The 25,260-nt window shown below is 40.5% G+C and overlaps 3 protein-coding genes across 3 annotated transcripts in view; 1 reads left to right on the top strand and 2 right to left on the bottom strand.

Annotated features, from left to right (window-relative positions):
* Positions 1 to 19,701, bottom strand: part of plx (PTB_TBC1D1_like and TBC domain-containing protein plx) — a 39,410-nt gene extending 19,709 nt beyond the window's left edge. The window contains exons 1-16 of the mRNA XM_089852852.1: positions 17,964 to 19,701; positions 14,765 to 14,959; positions 14,186 to 14,701; positions 13,555 to 14,123; positions 13,277 to 13,490; positions 11,242 to 11,346; positions 10,755 to 10,929; positions 10,601 to 10,692; positions 10,334 to 10,534; positions 10,174 to 10,269; positions 9,813 to 9,893; positions 9,433 to 9,722; positions 9,156 to 9,373; positions 8,903 to 9,088; positions 8,666 to 8,840; positions 8,286 to 8,584 (exon numbers count right to left, since the gene is read on the bottom strand). Of these exons, the coding sequence (XP_089708978.1) occupies positions 8,286 to 8,584; positions 8,666 to 8,840; positions 8,903 to 9,088; positions 9,156 to 9,373; positions 9,433 to 9,722; positions 9,813 to 9,893; positions 10,174 to 10,269; positions 10,334 to 10,534; positions 10,601 to 10,692; positions 10,755 to 10,929; positions 11,242 to 11,346; positions 13,277 to 13,490; positions 13,555 to 14,123; positions 14,186 to 14,701; positions 14,765 to 14,959; positions 17,964 to 18,356 (3,805 nt within the window). The 5' untranslated portion in view covers positions 18,357 to 19,701. The remainder of the gene's footprint in view (positions 1 to 8,285; positions 8,585 to 8,665; positions 8,841 to 8,902; positions 9,089 to 9,155; positions 9,374 to 9,432; positions 9,723 to 9,812; positions 9,894 to 10,173; positions 10,270 to 10,333; positions 10,535 to 10,600; positions 10,693 to 10,754; positions 10,930 to 11,241; positions 11,347 to 13,276; positions 13,491 to 13,554; positions 14,124 to 14,185; positions 14,702 to 14,764; positions 14,960 to 17,963) is intronic.
* A 1,955-nt stretch (positions 19,702 to 21,656) lies between these two features.
* On the top strand, positions 21,657 to 22,831 carry LOC149623668 (uncharacterized protein C15orf61). The gene is made up of 2 exons (XM_089852854.1): positions 21,657 to 22,079; positions 22,614 to 22,831. Exons 1-2 carry the CDS (start codon positions 21,716 to 21,718, stop codon positions 22,727 to 22,729), a joined length of 480 nt encoding a protein of 159 aa, XP_089708980.1. The 5' UTR covers positions 21,657 to 21,715; the 3' UTR covers positions 22,730 to 22,831.
* A 295-nt stretch (positions 22,832 to 23,126) lies between these two features.
* On the bottom strand, positions 23,127 to 24,901 carry LOC149623669 (D-beta-hydroxybutyrate dehydrogenase, mitochondrial-like). The gene is made up of 4 exons (XM_089852853.1): positions 24,221 to 24,901; positions 24,005 to 24,157; positions 23,556 to 23,833; positions 23,127 to 23,489 (listed from the first exon to the last, which is right to left on the bottom strand). Exons 1-4 carry the CDS (start codon positions 24,564 to 24,566, stop codon positions 23,274 to 23,276), a joined length of 993 nt encoding a protein of 330 aa, XP_089708979.1. The 5' UTR covers positions 24,567 to 24,901; the 3' UTR covers positions 23,127 to 23,273.
* Positions 24,902 to 25,260: the final 359 nt, after the last annotated feature.

The raw sequence follows: 25,260 nt of genomic DNA on the forward strand, positions 1-25,260 counted from the left end.
AGCAAAGAGCACCCATGGAACCCTCGCGCCATAAATTAACCGGACGCGGATGTCTACGTCACTCACGCGCCAATGCTGCAGCGCCCTTGGGGCACTGCCTCCTGCAAGAAGCTTTTAAAAAGGAGGTGCGTGGCTCTCGTAATCGCGCAGACCAACAAGTTGTTACGTAACTATATTAAAATACCGGTTAAAGACACAGGATGATTCGGGGCAACAATAATTTGCAACTAATGCCACGATGGTCTGCATTCAGAGTTCATTACTCAAAAGTTTGACCCCTTTACAATATTAATGCCAATTAACCTCAGATCGGTTTTCGTCGAACTTTACTCTAAGAGGTTGGAGGAAAACTCGTGATTTGCTTGGTGTAGTCATATGGGAACCAGGATGGAAGAGGTTTCGGGCAAGTTCAAAGTGGACCTTGGCGCGAATATCTTGGTAGGGAAGAAATTCAACACGGTCCCTGTACTAACTAACTACTCCCTCGGTCAGTCTTCGTTTCAGAGACTGACAAAGGTATCGGCTGGATAAGATTGTCCGCCCACGAAGATGAAAGCATTCTTGATTCATCTTTTTTAAAGAAAAAAAAAAATAGTACGGCACCCTCAGGCGGGGCGCGAAAGTCGTGACAACGTTGGGCGGGAAGGTACGAGTATGAAAAGGGGAGAAAAAAAAAACCCGTCACGTGCGCCACGAATGCGCCGTACAAGAATTTTTGTAACCCGCAACAAGTGGAGCTATATGGGTCTTTAAAAGAGAGTTCTTCCCAGTCACGATCGTCACGAGGAAAGAGGGAGAACATGGCCAAACACGCGCTCCTAATACTGTAATGATCATTGTTTCAGGAGCGAAATGAAGAGACCTCTATTCAGTTCCAACATTCTTTATTATCTCTCCCCTAACACCTTGTGTGTCACGCCCTAAAGTTATACATTCCTTTTATAGGTGGCAGCACAGGGTGCATGAGTGGCAACTTTTAAATTTATGGCGGGAACTTTCTACATTCCTCCCCGTTTTGGTTCTTTGCTATTTTTTTTTTTTTTTTTTTTTTACTTTGATAAAGAATCTTATGAAATATGTACATTAAACAAAATGACAAAAATTGACAAAACTTTGAGAATAGTAATTTCGTAATTATTTGAGATTTGACTTTTAGGTTTGAGATTATTAATGTCTTAGTTTATATTTCGTCGAGTAAAAATCTGGGAGGACGGCGGTTGTCTCGTTGTGGATAACGGCGTTCCCTTTCAGGTCTCGCGTCTTCTTGTACTTCAGGTGCAGCCTCAATGGGAATGTCTATCGCGACAGGATTTTCGCGGCGTGGTATCAGATCGTCTAAATCGTCGAGCTCATACTCTCTCTGGATAAGTGCTGGGTTTCCTGTGAACTTTTTGAAGAAGCTTTGATTGCGAGTGATGGATCTATGTTCATTGGCAGCAGTGATCATGGAACCCTTAGTTTTCACAACGTGCAGTGGGTCTGGTGCAAATACTGGAGTTAATTTTGTCTGTCGTTTTGCCTGTACCAAGACTCTATCTCCCGGGGAAAAGGGTGGAGAGACGTGACGTAACCGAGTATCGGCGTTAAGTTTCATACGTGCTTTAGCGTGTGCGTCGTTAAGCCGGGTTAGTTTCAATGTGTCCGATATGGGCGAATCCAAACGTACTTGCGGGAGTTTACATTGAATATCACGACCGAAGAGAATGGTAGCGGGTGGTACTTGCGTTGAGGAGTGTGGAGTTGATCGATAATTGAGGAGAGCCAATTAGAGTGTTCCATCGCGGAAGTCTGGAGAGATTTCTTCAGTGTGCGATTTAAGCGTTCCACAAGACCATTGGCTTGTGGCCATAGGGGTGTTACACGGCGGTGGCGAAACCCCATTTCAGTTGCAAACGCAGCAAATTCAACGCCTTGAAAAGGTGGACCGTTGTCACTTCGAACGATGCTGGGAATGCCGAAGGTGCAAAACAGTCTTTTCAAGATAGGGATTACCCGATCGCCTGAGGTTGATCTGACTATTTCCACCAGTGGAAATCGCGAGAAGTCGTCTACCAAAACCAAGAGGTATTCGTTGGTTGGCAATGGGCCAGCAAAATCGACGGACAGCGTGTGCCATGGATGAGGTGGTAACGGCGAAGGGATGATCGGATTTCGCTCACTTGGCAAGCCTGTGGCTTGGCATGGCAGACAATTCTGGATTGTGCGTTCCACTAGTTCGTCGAGATGCGGAAACCATAATTTCGTTCGTAATAGCTGTTTAGTTTTCGTGGTACCTTGATGGCCTTCGTGAGCCAAGGCTACGGCTAAGTCCCGAAGGGAAGATGGAACGACTATCCTTGACCCTCTCATGAGGACATTATTGACAACGGAGAGTTCATCTCGTACGTTGTGCAACAATTTCAGTTCGTGCGTGTGAGGTGTGTTCTTCTTAATGGTCCATGTTCTGCAGGGTAACAGTCGTATAACTTCTTGCAATGTAGCATCCGATTGGGTAGCGTTGGCGACTTGCTCGAAGGTCAGGGCTTTCGGTATGGCCTTTTGTAAAACGTGTATCGCATATAATTCGCTTTTGGACGTTTCGGAGGTTAGGAGATGTTTGTTCGGCTCAGGTGATCTTGATAGAAAATCGGCTGGGTTGTCGATTCCTCGTTCATAACGCGTGACGTAATCATAACGTTGTAACCGTAGTCTCCATCTCTCTATACGTGCAGGAGAATGAGGATTCGTGGTGTTAAAGACGAACTCGAGGGGTTTATGATCCGTTACGATGGTGAAAGGTTTTCCAAAGAGAAAGATGTGAAATCTTTCGCAACCCCATACCACTCCTAAAGCTTCCTTTTCGATTTGCGAATACTTGGTTTCTGTATCAGATAAGGAATGACTGGCATACGCAATGATTTTACGCGATCGATCTCTATCAACTTGCGTTAAAATGGCTCCCAATCCGACTGGACTAGCATCGGTGTAGATTTCGGTAGGAAGATTGGGATCGAAGAATGCGAGACTGTTGGCTGAGCAAAGCGCATCTTTGATCTGCTGAAACGCCTCCTGTTGCGCAGGACCCCAAGTAAATATGACGTTTTTCTTGGTTAGTCTTCGAAGCGGTTCCGATATAGTTGCATATTGCGGAAGAAAACGGGAGCAAAACGTAATCATTCCCAGAAAACTACGCAGATCTTTAGCCGATTGAGGTGGCGATGCATTTTGTAAAGCTGCGACCTTCGAAGGGTCCAGAGCCAGGCCTTTTCCACTCAGAACCATGCCGAAGAATGAGATTGAAGATGCGTTGAACTCGCATTTCTCTCGATTCAATGTTAAGCCACTATTTGATAGAGCGGTTAGGACTGCTTCTAACGTAACGTCATGTTCAGCTTGCGTTTTTCCCCCCAAGACGATGTCGTCTGTGAGATTTAGGGTGCGATCGATTCCGGTGATTACTTCGCGAATCGCATTTTGAAAAACTTCTGAAGCTGAGGAGATACCAAAGGTTAGGCGTTTATAGCGGTATAGACCTCGGTGCGAAGCAAACGTCGTTAGATAGCGAGAAGCTGGTTCCAATTCTAATTGATGGTACCCACTACGTAAATCCAATTTAGAGAAAACATTGCAACCATGCAATGTAGCGACAATGTCATCTATGGTAGGAGTCGGGTATCGCTCTCTGGTGATGGCGGTGTTGGGCGCTCTCATATCCACACATACACGTATGGCTTGAGGATCGGTTGGTGATTTCTTTGGTTTGGGTACGATGACCAATGGGGATATCCATGGTGTCGGACCGGTCGATGGTTCGATAATATCCATTCGTTCCAGTTTTTCTAGCTCGGCATCTAAAGCCTCTCTGAGGTGAAATGGTACCTTTCGACTAGGTTGGGCTATAGGAGAGATCATTGGATTGATATGTAGCTTCACGACTTTGTTCTTGAGGAGACCGACACCCTCAAAAAGATTTGGATATTTTTCCAAAACGGTTTTTGTAGATTCCGTTAAGGAACGAACAATAACGACTAAGCCCAGATCTTCACATGTTTGGTGGCTTAGGATTGGTTTGGTATGTGACCCTTGAGTTGGTACTACGATAATCCTAGCGGAAACGGTAATTCCCTTATAGGTGAGATTAGTAGTAAAAATTCCAAGGCTTGGTAGTGGATTCATGGACGAGTAGGTGAAAATAGATTTCCCATATGGTGATAATATCGGTTTAGGTACGATTTTATTGAAATGGTCTTGATCCATGATGTTAACAGACGAACCTGTATCGATGATCCAGGTGATATTGATCTTTTCGATGGGTACGATGACGGTAGGTGGTGATGATGTATTAAGAGAGACATTCGAAGTAGCGGTATAGAATGATTCATCTGAATCGTCACACTCTGCCAGTGTAGAACGATCCAGTGTGGATGATGCTTCTTCAAGGGATTGTACAATAGCGTTAGCAGGGGACTGCACGATATTGTGAACAGCCGACCCTGGTGTTTCAGATATTGCTCTAACGCTTTGTGTGTTACGACTCCCTCGTCGTTGTCGATTTCTACCTCTCTGTGTCGGAAGGTTGGTTCTTGGCTGGTTTTGTACTGTCGAAGAGTTTGGTGATGGTTGCGATGATATGTGTCTAGACTTGGATCGACAGTATTTGGCAAAATGCCCCATTCCCCCACAGTTACTGCATTGACGGCCAGAAGCAGGACAACTGGGTCTCCCTTGTGGATGTGGATAATTTCCCCCACAGAAACCACAGATTGCGAATGTGGTAGGCGCCGATTGATTAACCGGTCGAGATGCGCTGATGCCTCGATTGATATTAAAAAGAGGTTTCTGATATGTTGGGTTGACACCTGAGGCAGTTTCGATTCCTTTAGCTTGAGCGTTGGATAGTTCGTGAGATCGAGCCAGATCGAGTGTTTGGGTCAACGTTAACTTTGGTTCCCTGAGGTATTTTGCACGAAGAGTGGAAGAAACGCAACCTTGGATGATTTGGATCTTTAATTCGCGGTCCACATCGGTGAAGCCGCAGGTTGATGATAACCGACGAAGTCGGGTGTAAAACTGATCCATTGTCTCTTCCTTATTCTGTTTGGCATCTCGGAAAACCAAAGTCTCATAATCCGTGTTACATGCAGGTGCAAAATGGGTACTTAGCTTCAATTTCGCTTGAGCGTAGGTTTGGGGATCGGTAGCCACGTTAATGTTTTCAAATATTTCTTCTACATCAGCTCCGACATAATGTAAGAAAAGAGCTTTCTTTTGCCCCTCATCTTGAATAGCCATGGCCGTGAGAAGATTTTCAAACCGACGAATCCAATTTTTCCACCTTGATGATATTTCAGCAGAAGCGCCATGTACTTGGAAAGGTTCATAATGCGGTAAAGATACAACCGATGAAGCGGGTGGTGCAGCCATGGTTTAGATACAATGAGATAATTAGATAGATAAAAATACGTGTTCTTAACTTAATATCCCATCTCCGTCGCCATTATGTAATGATCATTGTTTCAGGAGCGAAATGAAGAGACCTCTATTCAGTTCCAACATTCTTTATTATCTCTCCCCTAACACCTTGTGTGTCACGCCCTAAAGTTATACATTCCTTTTATAGGTGGCAGCACAGGGTGCATGAGTGGCAACTTTTAAATTTATGGCGGGAACTTTCTACAAATACATCCCTAGTTCCGCTTTAGACCCACTACAAAATTCCTGGCGTTTTCTCCCAGCCAGCCCAGACTAGCTTCGCGGTAATTTTAAGAACACCATTTCTTTGAAGAAGAAAAAAAGGGGATAGGCGGGGTCATGCTCCTAGGCATAACGCAACCTGCAGTGCAGGGAGACATCTTCCAAGCTCTATCTATAATGCTCATTTCTTAAAAAAAATAAACCAGCTAATTCGAAATCATTAAGAATTTAAGCTACGAGGAAATTCTCTCATAGTAAATTGGTCCCTCACTGAATAAGCATTCAGAACATGAATAAACCTCCTACTACCATGTACAAAATCATTCCCGTTGACACGTTGCTGTAAAGTTCAACCTTTGTAAAAGGTCATCGCGAAATCCGCAACTCTAGACTATAGGACAATAGCGGTAGGTAAGTCGTCGTTGAAAGGATTGAAGTGTGTTCACGTTTGTTTTTGTTGAACGTAAATACGATTGCTTTTTAAGATAAACTCCTTATACCCGTGAGGAAAAACAAAATTAATGGGGAGTGCTAAAGGTTTGTGTTCCGGAAATTAATAAAACGGCTCGAGGTAAACTCAGTGATTTCAATGAATTGATCACGGTTTTCAAATAAAATAAACACGACCAACAAATACATATATATAAAGAGCGCACGATTAATAATCGCAAGGTAAATATAACTAAAACGAAGGGATAAAATTCCGTGTTTAAGTGAGAGAGTCTGCTAGGCAAAGTGTCCAAAAAGTTTAATCCAATTAGAGTTATCGACAGTCATTTTTATGGGTTACTTAAGGTATAAGCTACCCAGCGTTGCCCACGTGTTTTGAGGGTCTGGAAACCTGGGGATGAGTTTCCTGTATAGTATACAAAAAACATACCGTAAAAATCGGCATGTTTTTTATAAGAAACTAAAATTTTTACCTCTCAGAGTGACGATGACGTCACGGAGAGGTATTACACTGGGTGTGAGTGTAAGTGTGTGTCTGTCACCGCGTTCGGCCGTTCGCAGTTGGCAAATCGGAGCAAACGTTTAACTAGAATTAAGGTTAATTAATGACGATTAAAATAATTAATATACATTATATTTAAGAAAAACCTCTTAATTGCGTCTCGACTCGGAGAGGTTTATTTTGGTTTCCCAACTTGTTTACAACTTTCAATTTCAATATATCCATGTTCAATTAGGGGTTATTCATACACCTAAAATGTTACAGGTCCAAAAAAAGGACGTTCTATACAGGTTTAATAGCTAGGGGTTCGCAGACCCAACCTTGAGGAACTCAACCAGTCGCTTTTGAAACTTTCCCTGGTGTTACCGATATCAACCGTGAAGTTTGGTCAAATTCGGAAATTAATGAGTTGTGAATAGATCAAACGTGTATACAATCAAACAAGCCACGTTCCCAAAATATATGCAAGATTATTTTCAAATCCATACGCCACGTCAAAAGTCTATTTCTACTTCGCTTAATTCAATTGCCAGAGTTCAAGATTAGACCTTCACTTCAAATTGTAACTAATTAACTTCTGATGAAGGCATGCGCGATATCAAATACATAGGAATGAAATCGTATCGCTTTTAATTAGTGGAGAGAGAGGTTAATTCTAAGAATTGGGGAGATCTTGGCGGGAGAGCTAGAGAGATCGCCACGAAGGAAGGAGAGGGGCGCGGCGTTAGATATATTATCTCAAATATCAGAACCTTATAATTAACCTATATTGAAAATCATTAATTCTATATTCATTATTATTATTATTATCTCTCGGTATTTTTTCTTAATTAAAATTAGCTACTAATTAAAACCCTGCTCGGACTTTCAAACCCTAACAAATTATTTCTACACTATAATTTAATCAATAATTTAGATCAAGCTAAAAATTATACACCCTTCCCATCCTAAAGGCGACATTCGACTATACGTATTAAAAAAAACTGGTTTCTTTTTTTAATATATATTAAAGCCGTTGCTATTTTCGGTATAATTTTAATCCAGCTATTATTTCTATAGAAAACTCGCGCAAGTAACATTAATTGGCCCAGATGTTCCTAGCGCTTCGGAGTCCCGAATTACCCTAAAATTACAACTAGTTATTTAGAGTCGTACCCAACAGGTCACCCGACATTGAAAAACAATGCTGACCTTTGTTTGTACTGTCGCAACATAAGGGGCAATTAATGCTCGCAGAAGACTCAGTTCATATAGAAAACCGTGCCCTCGACTAGAGAACGCAACAACACATGTACGAAGGAAACCTGGGTAGTGGGTATCGAGTACGAAACTATTCTAGCAGTGGAATCTCACTGCCATCTTTCGACTCCAGACAACACTTATAAGGTCTCAACCTTAAGGTACGACGGTGACAAAAATGTTTGACCAATTCACCTGGTCAAGTTTTATAAACTTACGAATATGTTAATACGATACCCAAAACAGTTAAGCAACTTTAAGTATCAAGGTCTATATGCTGGTTGTTGGTTTTACTTAACAGACGGCGACAAAATACCGACGCCAAACATTTAAACAGGATGACAAGATATGCTTTTCTGGTAACGTGAAACTAACTGAACAAGTTTCCTCCCTCATACAAATAAAAACTAAAATGACTTACCCAAATCTATGAGAATGGCGTGTTGATGTGGCGTAAGCTGTTTTAGGAACTCTCCGTAATCACAGTCTATGTCCAAGGCGTGTCCAGCTTCATCAGTAGAGGTGCCCATTTTGGAACTTCCATAATCGTAAGGCACGCTGCAGTCAAAATATTCCCAGGGTCCTAATTGGCGTTTTTCTTGACGTAGCCTTTGTTGGTTGGCTAAAAACTTCCAAATGTCCCCCCTGCGACTTCGAGGAACGCCATTTTTAACAGCTTGGATCAAAAGAAATGGATCCAATACCGCGGAGGAATTGCCCCTGTAAATGTGTTTGGGTCACAATTAGACTCGATTATCTCGTCGAACACGAGTCACTTGAACATAAAGTATAAAATCTTACCGGTCGTCAAATTTCCATCCAGATTCTTCTCCTTGTGATTCGGGACAACAACAGTCGTTATTATTATCATAGTCTCGCAGCAATTGTTCCCATCTCTGCGCCGCTTCTTTCAAACATGGCGTCACCTCCTGGTAGTCCAATCTCATTCTTTTGTGACTCGCAGCATCTTGATTCTCTGTTTGTCAATCCAAAACCATTTTAACTTTATATTTTCGGTAAAAAACGTCTTCAACGTACGTTGCAGTTTTCGATTTTCTTTCTCCATTCGAATAAGTAAAATTTGCTCCATGATGGCTTTTTTCCACATCCGCCTAAGTTCACCGGGGGATCGTGGTTTTGACAAAACTGGTTCCTGCGGTTTTGCGGAAGACGCGTTATCAACGGTCCTGGTTGACCCATTTGATGTAGAGGCGCCATTTTGCCCTTGAAATTAAAAAGGATAATTTATTAAATACTGGATAATACCGTACAATGTAATCGAAGAACTTACGATTGAGTAAGATGGTAGCGGGATTTGGAGCTTGAACCCTCTGGAAAATTGTCTGCCTCCATGGCCCAGACTTCTCAATTGCTGGAGTGGTTGGCAGTGATTGAGACGGTGCAGAGCCTGCGTTGGCGTCCTTGGATTTGGGCGAACTGCCATTGCTCAAGGAACCATTCGAAGCCGTTGAACACGACGACTTATTCTGATTCCCCACTTTCATGAAGCTGTAAAAATATTTTAAGCATGTAGATTACACTTTCAGCGTTAATTTTTAAAACCTTACATGCTCATGATTGGGCTTTTGGTTCCCTCGGAGTTCTGCCCGTTCACTTTAGAGCGCATCTTGCACGGCTTTTCCGTTTCAGCAACTCCGCTGAAGGTGGAACTTCGAGGTCGATGCGGTCCAGCCGCATCCAATTCGTCCGCCAATTCCGAGGTTATTTGAGACAAGTGCGACGGGTCGAGGCTCGTTTCACGAACGCAAGTTCTTTCCAATGACAAACTACTTGTTTCAGCCCGCAACCCGTTTTGTTGCTGTTTAGGAGAATCATCCGTACTTTCGGTCGAGTTATTCTACAAGTAGAAGAAGCGGTAGGTAAAATTAGATAATTACGTGTTTTGAATCAAATTATTGAGAGAATTAGGGCATGTCAAAGGTAGTACCTTCGAGAGCCTTCCTTTGTTTGGCGCGGTTGTGCTTGTAGGGGTTTCCGGTTTCTCTCTTAAATCTTCCTTACTCCTCTTCTGAAACAGAAAAACAAACGTCAAAGTTATAATACTATTTATATTGAATATCTATAGAATATCTCCGTATAATCTTTATGGAACTGAGAGAAAAGGGCCTCGTTATATGGCTAAACGCCAGATCTATTTTAGGTCTAAACGGAGCATTTATAACTCTAACTTAGCGTGACATGGGAAACGTCGATTAATATCTAAGAGACTAAACGATTCAATTATCAAAGAAAGAAAGAAAAGTCTATGTGGCAAAACGAACGAATATGTAATAGAAAAATACACTTACTTTCAAAATAGAATCGAATGAGTTAGAAAGAGATTGCCTGGCTTTCTGTTTCAAATTGTCGAAAGTAGAACCACCACCCTTCGTTCCAGAAAAACTCTTTTATAATGTTAAATAAAAGTTTTAGTAAATAATTTGTTATACCAAGGAAACATATACTCACATCCGCTTTGCCGTGTGAAATTGAGGAGAAAATATTGCTCAATGATTCTTGCGAATGTAAAGGAGGATGCTTCGATGTACGGTTGGACGAGGTTGTAGTATGATGCTTATGAGTGTGACGTAACTGCTTATGTTCGCATTGAGCTCGAAGGAGCATCATGAAAATTTCGTTCTGTTCTTGGACTTTATCACTTTCAGCACCCTGAATTAATATTATTAACATAAGTAGCCTGATTTAAAGTATCAAAAGTGAAAATTCTGAACTTACTTGATACTTTATCATAACGTCTTCACGCTCAGCGTCAGTCAGCGTCTTCATCCTTCGTAATATCATTAGTTGAACTTTGTCCGGAGGTAGACCTAAAATTTCGTAACACGTTTTACACATATTCGGATTTTCGAACCAGGCACTATCTTCTCACCTTCTAAATCAACGCACAATCTATGGAACCAATGCATTGGGCAAGCTTCGCAAAGCATTTGGGCTGCTGACGTTCCTTGCGCTGTTCCACCACGCTGAGCAAGTTGCTGCTGACGCTGATACGCTTGATGGGCGGAATTAAATGCTTGCTTCAAACTCTGCATTATTTCATCGACCTAATTTAATTTGTAAAAAAGGGTTACACTAAAAATACTTTTTCTTGCGCAACATTGCGATCCTAAAATTTGGCAACGTAATACGACACGATTTGTAAAGTTACAATTTGCTGCAAAATAAGTGTTAAATACTAAAATAAATTTAATTCATTTCAAAGAAAAATCATCAGAGATTTAAAATTAAATGGTATTTGTAGGTTATGAAGTTTGCGGTATCGAATTATAAAAGAAAAAAACAAGACAATGAGTGAAAAGAAAGGTGTGCCTCATTCTAAAGATAAGATACGCAACAGGAAGTACAATCGAACTTACTACTTGCTTCGTCTGACATCTGAATACGTAACCAACATAGGCTTCAGTTTGGGTCAAGGACACTTCTCGACATATGAAGCCAAAGTGGTCAGACTGTTTGACTCCCTGTGACGGTTAAAAACAAAATTGTGGAAATTAGGTCTCCGTTGGTGCATTTACCCTCAAAACGTCTCTACTAATAAAAGTCGCGAGGAAGCCCGTGCAGGTATAGAACACAGAAGAAAAGATAAAAATTCTTCAGAGTTAATTTTATCTCTGAAGAATAAAAACAAGGGCGCTTTGCCAATAGTTGTTACATAGATAAATAAACCGAAGGAGTTGGCACAAACAGATAAGTTTTGCAATTATAATTCAATTAAAAAAAATTGTACTCGTTTTTATTTAATGTTTCCCAAGTGTATCTATGCAATAATATTTATCTTCGTTAGGTTGTGAATTTTTCTGACTAAAATTTACAAGCTAAGGCTACAAGAAAACCAAAACCTCCTCTGTTTATTCCTTCAAGGCTATTTCGTGCATTCCGAAGTTGATAAACGAAACTGATACACAACCCTAGCTGTCATATTATGTTCACGATTTCGTTTATTTACTGAATTAACAATACAGCACATAATTATACTTGGCTAAAATTAACCCGCTTTAAAATATACATGAATTCTTTCTTCGAGATCGAGTTACGCTTCTCTACATTTTCTTAAGATTTCAGAGGGTTTGAAGTGGCCTAGAATCCTTGACGTCTCCGGAAAAGAACTTGGAAACGTTTTCCGAAATATTTTCTTAGTGTAAAATGTATAGTCAGCTCTCAGTTGGAGGATAACCAATATATATTGCCATCTTTCGCTGAAGAAACTAATCAGGTCTCGCGAAATGGGTTTAAGGTCACGTGACCAGAATAATGCTATCATGTTCATAAGATTTGTTCCATAAGTTTGTCACTGGTTACTAAGAGCTTTTTAGTAACCAGTGACGTAGGTAAAACGTCACAGATTCTCGTAAAGCGACGCCTAGTGAAGGGCTGTCAGACTAAATAGGAAGATGGACTGCAAAATTAACCGAGTGTAGTCAATTCTCGCGTCGTTCTCCCTCGAACTACCTCTCAGTAAGTCTCTACCATTACGAACTATAGGTAGTGTTATACTTATGGAACTTATCTTATAAACTTATGCTGCTATATAATGAAGTGGTATCAAACTATGTCCTACCTCAAACATTGACCCATAATAGACAACTCCAGGGAACCTAATATTCAAGACTACCCTGTAAGAGTCACCGCAAATTAACTGTCCTAGATGACCTACTACTCGCGTAACAAATACCTCTATGGGATATTACGATAATTCGTTCACCGTGTCAGATCGTAGTTGAAAACGTTTTACAGTTACGGAGCGAGTAAAGTTTAGAAACTCTTATTTCCAATTCGCGCGATGTGATATGTGTGTGTGGGTTTTTACAACAGTTAGGGCGCAGCTGCTTGTAATAGGGTAGGTGAAGTTAGAGCAGGAACGCGCGCCATGAACTATTTAGTGGGAAATCGAGAAAGCGAAAAGGTGTAGTATACCAAAAGCACGGAGGCTAAAGAACGCGATTTAATGCCTCGTCACGTTTCCTTCCTAATCAACACGGCAGTGCTCTTACTCGCATTACGATCGGAAAGTGTTCCAAACAAATAAAGAGTACAGGTCGAAAGAAATGTTTTATATAGTCACTCCCAACCCTCTTGACAAACAAGTGTTGTTTTTTGGGGTTTTTTTTTTTCAAGGTTTCAAAAAGTAATTTCGCAGACACCACCTAAAGGCTTCGTTATTTAACAGTTTAGACCTATGCAACGTCACGTCCTTCTTTCCCTCACTTCGCGTCATCCCCCACTAGGTGTAAAACAATACTCCATACACAAGTGCAGAAAGTAGGTTGTATTATACTAAAGGACCCCTATATAAGAACTGACTACAGACATGACCCTACTCGCGCTCTCGTCAAGTGCTTCCAAAGTCTAGTTCATTTCGGCTTTTATTATAACGTAATTAAAAATACTTACTTTACAGCAGTGAGATATGTCACTGAAGGTCTTGCGTAACATCACTTGTTTCATATCAGTCCCAATCAGACACAAGTCTAGCTTTCCAATCAGGAGTAACATGGCTCTGCTCAATTGTTGGTGACTGCTACTATGGCCGTCATTGCTACCCGAATTGGATTCCATCCCACTTCGTCGTTTTAAGTCCATATGTCCTCCGCTACTGACCCGAGTTCTGTTTAAGACAAGAAGGAAATTAATAAATTTCTGCCACAAAATTATAGTTTTATGAAAATTACCTGTATGGCGGAAGTGACGTTTGCTTCGACGGTCGGTTGGGCAGGATATCCCCACTCGCGGAACGCACTCTTTGGTTTAAAGCGGTTAGTCTATCTACACCCGCGGAATTCTCACCGACATTATCGACACTGCCGTTTGAGTTTCCGCTGGGTTGTTTCATCGCGGATGACCTCAAGTCTCGCAACAACGATTCACGACCGGTAATGTCCAAACTTTGCGAATGCGTCACGAAGCCGGAGTCATTTGAGCTTAGCTCAGTTCCGATGACGGACGAAGGCACTGCGAGTCTCTGAACGCTACTGGGTGATCCGGGAGAAATTAGCACCGAACCGCCACTGGGTTCCTCCTGACTCGCGCATTTGTGCAAGTCGCGCATTAGAGATTCACGAGCGCTCGCGTCCATACTTTGCGTATGGGTGACCAGGGAGTGGATTCCGGTACTCGTGATATTTTCCAAGGAAGAATTATTCGAGGGAACACTTATTTCAGGTAAAATCACGCCTTTGGTTCCCGGAGAGCCCTGAAGTGTCGTACCAGTGTTGATCGCAGCTGGTTGAGGAGGTTGGACCTAAATAATTACAATTATGTAAATAAAAACCATATTATAATTGTGCCAATAAGGATTTTTACCAATGGATGGGTCATAGTATTTGACAGACTTAGGTCAGTTCCGGAGGATTCAGTGCTGGAAATTCCTTCGTCAATGTTTTCCGGAACCAAAACACCTTCGTGTAAATCTGGTAAATCAGAGTTGGGAAGGTCTCCGTGACTCTTGACCTTCCCTTTTCGATGTTTGTCCACTTCCACCGCTGCTGTCGTGGTGTTATACTGGCTTAGTTCGTTTTCTTTAATGTTAACCAGTTCTTCTAAGGCCCCATAGGGTAGACTGGACACGCTAGTACCACTTCCATGCCTGTGGCGACTTCCACGGACGGAATTAAATCCCGCTGACCCTCCCTGCTTAACCGGTGAAAGGTTCGGGTCAGCGAGAGTCACACCGTGACTTTGCGACGTCTGTTGAATTTCGATTTGTTGCGTTTGTTTCTGTTGTTGGGTTTGTTGTACTAGAATCATCTCCTTTTCGTGCTGCTTGAAACGATCCACCGCTTCGTCAATGAAAGACGGCGGAGCCCTCTTGTGAGAGACCTACACACAAAAAAGTTCTCAGTTCGTGTTTGTTTTATTTTCATTAAAAATTAAATAAATCACCTTTATTTTGCCAACGTAAAGTAACTCAAATTGTTGGGAATTTGTGGAGTACGAGTCGACCGAACCCGTCATACGAGCAATTAACGGTACTGAAGCGATGGAACCCGTATTCGTAGAGTAGCTGCCATTGGTGGTCAAAAAGGTTCCACCCGTACCTTTGGTCATTTCCCTCATTGTGGCAAACAGCTCCAAAACCTAGCAATAAAATTGCAAGCGTATATTTAAAACCAAAATAATCCAATTAATTTTATAAGGGAAATATCACACTCTTGATGTAAACCTTTTTCCACTTAAGGCTTTCTTAAAATTAATGCACAAAATTAATTGGATTTACTTCATTTTGCAATATACGACCTTTAAAAAGTTGGCTCGTTCACCTCAGGTAAACATAGAAAGTTGTAGCTTTAAGAAAATAAATCAGATTTTGCAGAGAAAATGTAGCGAAGGAGTGGGATCTTATAAGCTCATAAAGGTTGCCCTCAGTGTTCAGTCATTACTTCTGGCTGGAGATGAATCTCATTTTATTTTTCTAGTTTTCTCTAACAAAAATTAATTTTGGTAACTCTGACAATAGACCATATACTTAAGCAGACAGCGCATTTAAACCAATATGGGGCGTCGCAAATAAGTTTAAAACTAAAAACAAATGTAGTTCCCTAAAACTCTAAATTCCCTTCATACAATGTCTTAAGGCAAACTTCCTATTCCTCTTCCAATATTTTCACTGTGTGATGTCAGCGAATGAACGCCAGGTACTCAAACGGAACTTTTACCTCTACATTTCGCTCTTCCAAAATGAAGTATATAAACCGGATGTTATCAAGTGATCCAAGAAAAATTATACTTTCCTGGTAGCGGAACTAAGTTGAAATTAAATATTCATGTTGCGACTAAAATACTTTTGGCCTTTCCAATAATGTACCAATAGGAAAAAATGTCTTCCCTCGCTATAATTTTGGGCACTTGTCCCAAGAATCCAAGATTACGAATCAAGCGGGGATAATGTCCTACACTCTACCACTTGATAATGGCCTGGTAGAGATGATGGTAGACCAAAAGCCACACAGCGAAATTTTATTTCCGAATAACGCACGTTGATTACACGTGCTGTCTTACCGGCTAAATCTATTTTAGGAGAGCTCTTAAGAGCAGAGAGACTGATTGTATTTCTTCCGGAGAATGCGCGAACTACTTCCTTCGCTAACCGAGTTTACATTAAGCTATAACTCCGCGTCAGCTTTCGCTTCAATGCACGCTGGAACGGCTCATGTATAAGAAAGGATGACTGTTACCACGCAGTCTTTCGACTTTTCGAGCCCGCGAGAAAAAAATCAATTACGTAATATGTCAAATACACTTTCGTGGTAATATCTCTAAGCTTAAATTTAATGGATTAACTCGAGGGTATTGCCTTTATGGATTATATTATACAGGGTGTTTCTGATAAGACTGACATAAATCAAAGGGTATTTTGTTAGGGTCAAAATGAGAGGAAAGTATATCGAAGAACATGGGGGTCTACAACAATTAGGCATGGAGATATGGCCTCCCAAGCATTGGTCCTGAAAACAATAAATTGTCACACATTTGGAGTAAGACATATCAGCCTTAAATGGTCTTCAATCTAAGAACGTCATTGAACCTTAATCTAGCAAACGTGTAAATGGGTAAACGCTGGTAAAGCTAATTACACCACATGTATGACCATTTCCTTTGTTTTAGTGGCCAATATTTGGGAGCCCGCAATCTCCGTAATTACATGTTGTAGATCCCAGGTTCGTTGTCACTTTATATTCAATTTAACCCCTCCCCCCAACCAAAAAACACTATTTAATTTATGGCAGACTTATCAGAAACACCCTGTAGATTGCAGGAACTAGGAGCTTAGTGGCAAATGTTTTAAATAAAGACCCAATCGATTTGATTTTTCTTAACGCATTTTCGAGATATATTTCTTGTAGACCAAGTTTTAAAAACCTATAAGCAATATTATAAATCGCTTCTCTGCGTGATGAAAATTTTAAATGAATTTTATGTCAAAAATGGGTTTTATCATAATATCAAAGATGCGTTCAAAATTTGAAACGAAAATTTTCAAATTATAGCCCAAAAAAGGGCTTTATCATAATATCCCATATTAGGAGTAAGGTCATTTACATCAATGGGTCGCTTTTGACCTTGCAAATATCGATGGAAATTTCAACCGGGGAAAATATCACACTGATTTTGTTTGATTGCCAAAATTATTACCCAAGGTTGTCGTAAAATTCTAGATCATTATAAGAAATGATAAAGATTCTATTGTTTAAGCAGGAAGAATACTTGACTTTCACTACGCACTTATGTAAAACAATATTGATAATCTTAATCGCGATTTAAAAGTCTAAGCAATTTCGAATTCAGATAAAAAAGTGATTCGACAATCGAAAAATTCAAGTACTTATAGAACCTAACAATACATTTTTAAGGTCAGACCTCTTGGAAATAGATATTAAGTATAAGGCAAATGTAACTATGTTATAATCACTTAAATTTTATGGGATGTTTTAGAAACACGTAAGAGTATACGTGTTGCAATTAAGAGACCTTCATAGACAGTATCTTCACTGAACAACAAAACAACCTTCTTCTTTGGATGCCCTCACCAACGGAACTTAACTAAGGAATTTTAAAAAACGGAAGTTTGCCAAGAGCTTAAAAAAGCCCTGGAATCGTCATTTTGACGTAGTGAACTGAAGGCTAGGGCTTAGGGAAGGCCCTTTTGGTTCGGATATACTCAAGAAAATATAAGAAACATACAGTATAAAAGTATAAAAGTGTAAAAGATTGCGGGTTATTAAATTGGTGGACTAAGGGGCTCTATATTACTTACACAATGCCCAAAGCATTTATTTCATCTTTATAAACACCTTTAGCCATTACCAGAAGAAATAACTGCCTTAGGGGGTACGAAAAAATATATATCATTGATACCAACATTTCCTTTCGAAATATACCACTAATCAACTGGAGACGCTGACCAAAACAAGACGCGTTCGACCAGCGTTTAACGGTAAATAAATCTTAACCACAGTATCGAGGTGTCAAAGTAAGTCGGGAGAGATTGGCGGCCCATTCTAGTGACAGGCCTCGGGTCTCATAAATCACGGACATATCGGGTAAGGGTATATAAAGAGAAGTGGACAAGTAAGTAACTAACCGTGGCTTCGTCCGTAGCTTGGAAGACGTGACAAGTGAAAGGCGCTTCGGCGCATTCCCTGATCAAATAGGTGAAGCACGCCCGGTCGTGAGAGTAGTGGGCCACTTTGCAAATCGTGTTGAAGCGGTGCTCGAAGAGTAACTCTTCAAATCCACTAATAGACCCCGAACGAGAGCACCCGATAGCCCGCAAGGACGTATGAGTCACCTCTAACAAGATCGTGTCAGCGTCCTTTTGACCTTTCTGTTTAATTTCGGCCACCACCCATGGCAACATTGGATGGGTGAAGCACCGGTCTAGCACCCCGCATCCGGCGTATTTCAACCGGTACGCGCGAGAAAAGGTCACTTTGATTCTTTGGGGTCGTTCGCGATCTTGGTTTCCCATTTTCATTTTGGACTTTAATTTATTTTAACTAAACTGTAGACCAAAAACTATCCATCCAGTCGAGCGGACACTTTTCAGAATAATGTACAACGATCTATAAGATCCACTCTAGAAATTGGCCGAACCTGAGAGAGGTAATATTGGAAATGGGTCATAACGTTCGAGAAACGTACGGATCTATTTTTGAACACCGGCCAGTGGCAACCAAACCACCAGGGCCTTGGTAACAGCAACGCACTCTTAAGGATTCGTCGCGATACCGAGAACTCTTTTATTTCTCTTCTTTATAGAGAGACCCGACTCGTTGTGTCCACGCGACTAGCGACCAAGAAGAATGGGTTATTTTTCTCGTTTTATTATCGGTTGACGTCGGGGAAATTAAATTTAAACACGACGAATAAAATACAAGGCTACTTTACGTCATATTTTCTCGGTCGTTTATTATTTTGGCCTGATTTTTTTCTGACACTTTTTATCCAACATTGACTGAAAATTACTAATATTTTTCACTGTTTTTCCGAGGCTGTAGCGAACGACTTCTCTCTTCTAAAGTCCCATTCGCCTTCGATCCGTCGCATTAACCTAGCGTCTATTTCCGCTTTTCCTCTCTCTCTCTCTCTTTCTCTCGCGAAGCTGCCTTCTCTGCACTGCTAGTTTCCTCCACGCGCGCGCTCTGCGAGCTTTACCATAGGAAAACAGCTGATATTCGATGACGCAACGTAACCGCGTAGGCGTTACAATCTAAGGTTAACTTGGCCCCGTTTGGCCAGAATTGAAGGCTTTCCTCCTAATCGCGAAGCTCGCAAACCAAACTATTTAAGGTGAAAGCGGTGAAGAACGCTACTATGTTTCATCCCAGGTTGCAAAATGGAAAGAGGTTTTCGTTGATAGCGAATGATTTTTTTTTCATGTTGTCATAAAAAAATAAAAAACCAATTAGGCCTATTGGGTTTAATAGCACGATTAACGGACCCTACCACCTTTTAATGGCGGACGTTAGTCGTTTACTTAGCTTTGATACATTATATACACAAAGATCTATCCCAGAAGTAGCGCCAGAAACCAGAAGACGGCTAGCTCAAGCTGAAAATTTGTGTACACTGTCACTGCGCGATCGTGTGGGGCTTCGTCTTGTAATTTTCCACACCCGATATTTTCGAGGCTTTACTGGTGTCAGTCCAATGTTATCGAGTTGTTTATTTTCGAACTGAATTTGGCGTACTTGGAATTGGCTCTAACTCTTGGCTCAGAGATACTCGAATTGAGGTCGCCAAAACTTGTAAACAATTAAAACAGTGGCAACAACACGTTTATAATACACTGATGGCAACAGACGCGATTACGATTGACTTTTTTTAACGTATATCGCTTCGTCATAGACTCAACAACAATTCCGTCTATTACTCGGTGCACGATTACTACTAGGATAAGTTTTATAAAATATTTTCCATAAGTATGACACTACCTATACTTTGTATTGCTAGAAACTTACTGAGTGCTATTTCGAGAACGACAAGCGAGAATTAGCTACACTCGGTGTGGCAGTCCATCTTCCTATTTAGTCTTCACTTAGCCTTTGACAGTGCCTCATCAGACGTCGCTTTACGAGAATCTATGACCTACGTCACTTCATGACAAGCTCTCAGTAACCAGTGACAGACTTATGGAACATATCTTACGAACTTATGCTACAATTAAAGGTCATGGAAACTTCAACTCGCATATTTAATCCGAGAATCGCAAAATGAAATTTGACAGTCCTTTATCAAATAAGACCTTAACACGCTTCGAAAAAACGAATTGGATTCAATTTTACCATTTATGAATTTACATAATTCTCATGTCAACGCCGGAGATGCGTTAAAAGAAATCCTCCTGTAGAAATACGCGTATTTCTTCAGATTGCGGTTTGATGGCGCTTAATTTGGTATAAAATTCTTAACTGACGTCATTGCTAAAAATCAATTTCTATTTGATGAAGAAGGCCTGGAAGTATACAGGGTGTTTCTGAAAAGTCTATATGGGTGATCCCTTAAATTTAATTTTCATGTTTTTCAGTTCCTTAATTAATTAAAACTCCAATCATAACTGAAAAACAGTGGACCGGACGACAAATTGCCAATGAACATTTTCAACTCTTAAGAACAATTTCCATAATTTGTAACGGACCTTTCAGAAACACCCTGTATACATGTTTTCGTTTGAAATCAAGGACTACCTATCATTCGGATATTAGAAACGTCGGTCGGATGAGAGCTTCAATAATAGTTTCTTGTCCTGTAAATTGGTAGTTTTTGCCACGTAACTTTTGAAGAGGAAAGAATTAACAAAATCGATTTCTTTTAACCTAGTGAAATCTGCGAGCTGTTTCTTGGCGTAACCATAAATATATAAGATTCGTTCCATAAGTTTGTCACTGGTTACTAAGAGATTGTCAATGAAGTGACGTAGGTGGTGAAACGTCATAGATTCACTTAAGCGACGCCTGGGTGTAAGGACTGCAAAACCGGGTGTAGTCAATTAATTCTCGCTTGTCGTTTTCGAACTAGCTCTCAGTAAGTCTCTAAACCTTACGAAGTATAGGTAGTGTCATACTTATGGAACACATCTTATAAACTTATGGCGTAACTAATAGAGGACATAGTTGAAATAATGTCTTCGCTGGCTTTAAGGTACAGGGCAACTACGGTGCGTACTATTTAATAACGAGTGTTATTACACAAATGGAAAGTTCAGCGAACCGTCATTCGAAGTTCGTGACATAAAACATCGAAGAATGAATACCGCGCAAGTAGCTTACCGGTTGTAATATTGTTTTATCCGCTAAGAATTAAAAGCTAGATTGACCAGTGGGGGTATTAAACGGGGGGGGGAACGCGATTTGTGTAACTCTTTAAGTTGACCAAAGAACAACCGTAATAAATGGGGTCGTTCACACTAGTTCTCCTTTCTCCACGTGAAACCCGAAAATAAGTTTAACGGGGAAGTGGACATTTAGTATTCATACCTTATTTAATGGGGTTTATTTACCCGAAGTTGCAAACGGTCTTCTAAACTTCCGCTTTAACCCTTTTAACGCAAGTCGTCCAGAGTTGATAGAATAGGTAGATTAAGATATTTAATTTATTTACTTTCACGTAATTAAACCTAAAATCAGAAGCCAATTATTAACATTAATTCATTACACTGAAATAGGGAAAAAAAGTTAATAAGCTGTCCTCTTTTCATTTAGTGTTATCAAAACTCAACAGCGTCCAAATTGTTATATTTATTTTTATCATAGCGAGTCCGTTGACAAAAATTTCTTTCGCTCGTTTAAGTCGGCTGCTTTAAAAGACGTAATTTTAGAGTTCTCGCTCGCTTATATGACGAATCAAATGAAAGCTTCATACGGACCATTCACCAGACTACGTTCGGCATTAAATGACGCGCATGGGCACAGACCCACGGCATCCGATGTACTTACTACCCACCTAAAGACACGGAAAGGACCTTCGTGGACTTCATTCTTCGTTCGCTACGATTCGCTATTGAATGATCACTTTGGATACTCTCATTTTAATTGGGAAATTACGGTTAAAAATTACGAAAAACCACACGAAACCATAAACTATCATATACTTCGAACTGGTTGTTATCCCTACATAAAATACCATTGCACTAGAAGACCATACACGGATTTGAAGTTCGAAGATACGTTCTTTAAATTCATTAAAGTTTTGAATTTGGGTATGTATAGGTATAAGTAGGCCTGTCTAATTGAATAGTCGCGCTCAGGTCAGTCTTGGAGAAAAGAGGTAAGATGGAGCGGTAATGATGGGCGATCCGCGGCAATGAAAGGTTTCCCAGTGTACCTTGACCTTTTGGCAGGCGATTGTTAAGTGTTGACGCTTAGCCCCATTGTATTTGTATGAGAACTAGCTTATTTTTTAAAGACGCAAGGGGCATGCTTGACTTTTCCGTACCGCACGACCCTACCGAAACGCTGAGCATGCTGGGAGGACTTCATTGCCGTAGACGGGGCTACAAACTGCCACTCCTTCGAGTTCCGAGTACAATTTTTGCCACAGGAGAAGCGGAGAGACTGGCTTCTATTTGCCAGAAGTTTTACATTAGCGTTCTAGCGATATCTCGGAGATAGAGAAAAATTCCTACAGCATATCAAAGACGATTGAACTTTAGTTATAGACTTTGGTGGTTGCTAATTAGATTAGGTTAGAGTTTTATACCGATAATTTCGCTTAATTAAGCTTTTTTTTTCAGGGTTACCAACTTTAGCTTACGGTATTGCAGCTACGTTTCTAATCAAACACGTTGAAGAAATTGAGGTGGGAGGTCAAAAGATAAAGATTTTCTTTCTAATTCCCGAGGATACGTGAGCTTGTGGCAAGATTATTCAAAATATGTCTAGTGATATTAAAAATATACCATACCTAATATGTATTGTATGTACATGACACAATAAATTATGCCTAATTTAATTCTCTTAAATATAAATAAAGTGTAAAGTGATCCGTCTTTGAACTAAAAAGGTCATAAATTTACAATATTAAACCCAAAATAAATACGTCTTTACTGGGGTCACCCATTCACCTCTAAACACTCGTGCACTCTTGAACTTTACCTCACAGTTTCGCTAATGGTTTCGTGGTGTTATTTAAGCTTGGTCAGTTTACTAGAGTGTCCTATCGCATCCTGACGCGGGGGAGACGGGGAGGTAAGTATTCTTATTGTGACAGTGTCGCTTCTATCTTTTCTGGTCACGGTTTGAAAATATTTAAAGTCAAAGCTACTAGCATTTATTTTAAAAAACTAGTTTGCGCGTCGTAAATTTAGTAAAATTAATTATGTAGTTGAGATGATAACATAAAAGAAATTAATTGGTGTAAAAATTTAACAATTAAACCTTATTAATTAAAGGTTTCACTTTTTAAATACTCGAGAGAATAATATGGAAATTAGTTCGTCCGACAAAAAAGCCGGACACAGTTTCAATATAGCGAAGAAGATTCTAAAAGACCAAGGGGCGCAAATGTATCTGGTTTTGGGACGTCCACTCAGTAGAGCGTGACACACGTCATTTAACAAGGGCGAAGACTCCATCGTTTTGTAACTAGTGATACCGTAGTTTTTGAGAACCTAGTAGGTGTCAAACACCAAGTGACTATCGATTTTGACGGTTATAAAAATTTCAATTCCACTTACCGTCTCGTGGTAATTGCGAAAATAATCTCCATAAACACTTTTTTGTTCGTTATTCAAGTGGTTCCACATTTCTTCCACGTGAATGGAATGGTTTCGCATGATGTTAGTTAGTCTCGCAAAGTCCCCGGGTCGAATGACCGAGACGAAAACGCCAAATTTCTTTAGTTCGTATCTCAAAGCGTCGCTCATAGCCTCGAGGGCGTATTTGGTGGCGCAGTACACTGACAAGCCAGGATAAACAATGTCTCCGTTGACGCTTGTTATGGTAACGATTCTTCCTGCATTATTTAAACCAAAAATCAAAGTTAGTTATTGAGACATGAAAAAAATACGTATAGCGCGTTCGAAATTATTTTCCAAAGGTAAAACTTCAAAATTCTACGGTATAGGCCTATTTTTGTATGCAACTCGTCTAAAATGGTCTATTTTCTCAAATTGTTTGGTCATACCTTTAGCTTGTCGTATTAATGGGAGAAACATCTTGGTCAGCCTGAGTGTTCCCAGCAAGTTGACTTGGACCAATTTGTTTGACTGTTCCATGGTTAACCATTCAAACTCTCCATAGACACAAATACCGGCGTTGTTTATCAGTCCCCAAAGATCTCATTTGTAAAAATGAAAGATATTTACTATTTCCATAACCTGGGAATATCGTAATTACTTACTTTTTGAATTCAGTTTCGCTTGAACATGTCGCATGGCACTTCGGACACTTTCGTCGGACGTAATGTCCAAGCTGACAAGATGCAGCTTCTCCGAGACTAAGTCTCTCAACGGCGCGGAACTTTCTGATTCCATATCCAAACATCCCGCAAACACCTCGAAACCGAGTCCCAGTAGGTGAATGACCAGTTTTTGACCGATGCCGGAATCGCAACCGCTGATAAAAACACATTTTCCTGACGAACTAGCCAATCTAGACTTACGGTAAACACTTCTAAGATAAACGATAGCGAAACAAACAGAAATTGAGGCTACGGTAAGAGCCACCATAAAATCCGCGCTTGCCATTGTAGAACTTTATCCGAGCTTTCGGTTTCGATTCGCGTTCGAAAAATGATCAAAAAATAAATGTGGTTTGAGAGCGACGAGGGATACAAAGGTCGAGCTTCAGGAGGGTCGAGTCAAAGAACCTTGCTCATGGTTCAAGGTCGTATTCGGCAATGAGATAAAAAAGCTTGACACGTACCACGGACTTTGTATAGCCAAGGAGGACGGGTACAGCTCTACTATTTTTGTCACCCAAGTACAGTGAGAGTGGGGAAACACATCTCATATTCCTTCCCCCGCGCGTCTATATTTAAACGATGCTTTGAAAATTCGAGTGCGTGACCTTGAAAAAATACTTATTTTTCATTTTTGTTTCATAGCGCCCACTTTTCCTGTCCCCCATAAAAGGTTTATATAATTATCAACAGGAGTTCATAATAACCCCCCTTCGGGGGGGAAGTATGAAACTGGGCATAGAGCTAATGGTAAAAATCGCGAACAACAAGATTCTGTCGTTGCGCATAGAATGAATTAGCCTGTTTATGGACATACAACCTTACAGTATATCGTAGTGGTATCTATACTCCTTGGTTTTCGTTCCAAAACTTCCGTTGGCTGGGACCTCCGTCGAAAAGAAAAATGGCGATATGGTGGACGTAGAAACACGTTGCAATTCTTATATTAAAGATACTGCGAATAAATTTGTCCAAACCGT

The sequence above is a fragment of the Phalangium opilio genome, unplaced genomic scaffold (genome assembly GCF_054372755.1).
Source record: "Phalangium opilio isolate 3A_F unplaced genomic scaffold, DU_Popi_V2 ptg000113l_1, whole genome shotgun sequence".
NCBI classification, from domain to species: Eukaryota; Metazoa; Arthropoda; class Arachnida; order Opiliones; family Phalangiidae; genus Phalangium; species Phalangium opilio.